The 2,828-nt window shown below is 61.9% G+C and overlaps 1 protein-coding gene across 1 annotated transcript in view; it reads left to right on the top strand.

The window, feature by feature from the left end:
* The window catches only part of LOC118159250 (rhodopsin kinase GRK1-like), a gene marked incomplete at its 3' end in the record, with an annotated part of 4,613 nt that overhangs the window by 1,080 nt on the left and 705 nt on the right, over window positions 1-2,828 (top strand). The window contains exons 2-4 of the mRNA XM_035313858.1: window positions 882-1,165; window positions 2,127-2,254; window positions 2,454-2,611. Coding sequence (XP_035169749.1) covers window positions 882-1,165; window positions 2,127-2,254; window positions 2,454-2,611 — 570 coding nt within the window. The remainder of the gene's footprint in view (window positions 1-881; window positions 1,166-2,126; window positions 2,255-2,453; window positions 2,612-2,828) is intronic.

The raw sequence follows: 2,828 nt of genomic DNA, 5'->3' as shown, positions 1-2,828 counted from the left end.
GCCATGATACCTCCCATGGCAGCCATAATACCTCCCAGGGCGGCCATGATACCTCCAATGGCGGCCATGATACCTCCCAGGGGCAGCCATGACACCTCCAGGGCGGCCATGATACCTCCAACGGCGGCCATGATACCTCCCAGGGGCAGCCATGACACCTCCAGGGCGGCCATGATACCTCCAACGGCAGCCATGATACCTCCCAGGGACAGCCATGACACCTCTGGGAGCGGCCATGATACCTCCAGGGCGGCCATGACACTTCCGGGGTGGCCATGATACCTCCAATGGCAGCCATGACACCTCCCAGGGCGGCCATGATACTTCCAATGGCGACCATGACACCTCCCAGGGGCAGCCATGGTACCTCCGGGGGCGGCCATGATACCTCTGGGGCTGAAATGATACCTCCAATGGTGGCCATGACACCTCTGGGGGCGGCCATGACACCTCCGGAGTAGCCATGATACCTCCAAAGGAAGCAATAACACTTCCTGGAGCAGCCATGATACCGCCAATGGCAGCCATGACACCTCCTGGGATGGCCATGAAGATGGCAGCCATGATAACCGCAGTGGTTACATGACACCCCAGTTGGAGCCATGAAGATGGTTTCTGTGACACCAGTTGTGGCCATGACACTGCCAGTGGCAGCCATGATGTTGATGGCAGCCATGACACCAATGGTGGCCATGAGACCCTCAAGATCAACCATGACCTTTGTGGCAGCCATGACACCCATAGCTGCCATGACGCCCCCATTGGACGCCATGATACCCCCAATGACAGCCATGACCTTGATGGCAGCCATGACACCCACGGCCAGCATGACGCCCCCCCACCCCTCACGCTGTCCCCACCTCTCTCCCCTTTCCTCCCAGGCCCCAGCACCCCGGAGGACTTTGGGCTGGTGCGAAAGGAGCTGCTGGCGCACCTGGAGGCGACGGCGTGGGCGCCGTACCGCGCCTCACCGTACTTTGGGCGCTTCACCCAGTTCAAGTGGCTGGAGGGGCAGCCGGTGGATGCCGAGGCCTTCGCTGACTTCCGCGTGCTGGGCAAAGGCGGCTTTGGCGAGGTCTGCGCCTGCCAGCGCCGCGCCACCGGCAAGATGTACGCCAACAAGCGCCTCAACAAGAAGCGGCTCAAGAAACGCCACGGCTATGAGGTGGCCGTCCTCGTCCCCGCCGTTGTCCTTTGGGTCCCTCATCTGCCTGTTTGTCCCCCTCTCCATCCCTCTGTCCCCCTTTCCATTCCTCTGTCCCCTTGTCCATCCTTCTGTCCCCCTCTCCATCCCTCTGGCCCATCATCTGTCCCTCTGGCTCCTCACCTGCCCATTTGTCCTCTTGTCCATCCCTCTGTCCCTTTGTCCATCCCTCTGTCCCTTTGTCCATTCCTCTGTCCCCCTGCCCATCCTTCTGTCCCACCATCCATCTTCCTGTCCCCTTCCCCGTCCCCCTCCCTGTCCCTCTCTCCATTCCTGTGTCCCCTTGTCCATCCTTCTGTCCTCCTCTCCATCCCTCTGTCCCCCTGTCCATCCTTCTGGCCCACTGTCTGTCCCTCTGTCCCCTCACCTGCCCATTTGTCCCCCTGTCTATCCCTCTGTCCCCTCACCAGTCCCCCTGTCCCCCTCTCAGTCCCCCCATCCCCTTGTCCATCCCTCCATCCCCTCTATCCCCTCATCTGTCCCCCTGTCCCTTGTCCATCCCTCTGTCCCCTCACCTGTCCCCCTTCCTGTCCCCCTGTCCCCTCATCCACCCCCCTGTCCCCCCTCCCTCTTTCCCCCCTTTTCTTCCTCCATTTTCCTTCTCACCTTCTATGTTTTCCCCATGATCTCTGTGTGTGCTTGGCATGTGCTTGGCGTGCACGCGTGAAGATGCTTTGGGCCATCCAAGGCTGGGGAGGGACCCAGTGGGAACGTGTATGTGCTTGGCATGTGCTTGGCATGTGCTTGGCATGTGCTTGGCATGTGCTTGCTCCGTTGGGGAGGGACCCAGTAAGAACACACACGTGCTTGGCGTGTGCTTGGCACGTACTCACTCCGTGCCACTCCATGTGCTTGGTGTGTCCTTGACGTGCACTGGGCCTGTGCCAGCTGCGTGTCCTTGGCGTGTGCTTGGCGTGTGCAGGCGGCGATGGTGGAGAAGCGCATCCTGGCGCGGGTGCACAGCCGCTTCATCGTCTCGCTGGCCTGCGCCTTCCAGACCAAGACCGACCTCTGCCTCGTCATGACGCTCATGAACGGCGGCGACCTGCGGTAAGCGTGTGCTTGGCGTGTGCTTGGCGTGTGCTTGGCGTGTGCTTGGCATGTTATTGGGCCGCAGCATGTACGTGGCGTGCACGTCACGTTTGCAATGGGATGTGCCGGCTCCTGGGGCACGTCCGCGTGTTCTTGGCATGTGCACGGCACACGAGTGTGTCCTTAGCGTGTGCGTGGCGTGTCCTCGGCGTGGCAGGTACCACGTGTACAACGTGGACGAGGACAACCCCGGGTTCCCCGAGCCGCGGGCCGTGTTTTACACCGCCCAGATCCTGCTGGGGCTGGAGCACCTGCACCAGCACCGCATCGTCTACCGTGACCTCAAGCCCGAGAACGTCCTCCTCGATGACGCCGGTGACGTGGGGACACGGGGGGGGACACTGGGGACGCTGGGGACGTGGGGGACACTGGGGATGTGGGGACATGGGGGGATGTTGGGGACATGACAGGGACGTCAGGGACATGGGGATGCTGGGGACGTTGGGGATGTTGGGGACATGGGGACGTCAGGGATGTGAGGGACGCGGGGGACATGGGGGACACTGGGGACATTGGGGACATGGGGGCATTG

This window comes from Oxyura jamaicensis, unplaced genomic scaffold, assembly GCF_011077185.1.
Source record: "Oxyura jamaicensis isolate SHBP4307 breed ruddy duck unplaced genomic scaffold, BPBGC_Ojam_1.0 oxyUn_random_OJ69061, whole genome shotgun sequence".
Taxonomy (NCBI): domain Eukaryota; kingdom Metazoa; phylum Chordata; class Aves; order Anseriformes; family Anatidae; genus Oxyura; species Oxyura jamaicensis.
The sequence above is the reverse complement of the archived record's forward strand: the minus strand, read 5'-3'. Positions and strand labels throughout refer to the sequence as shown.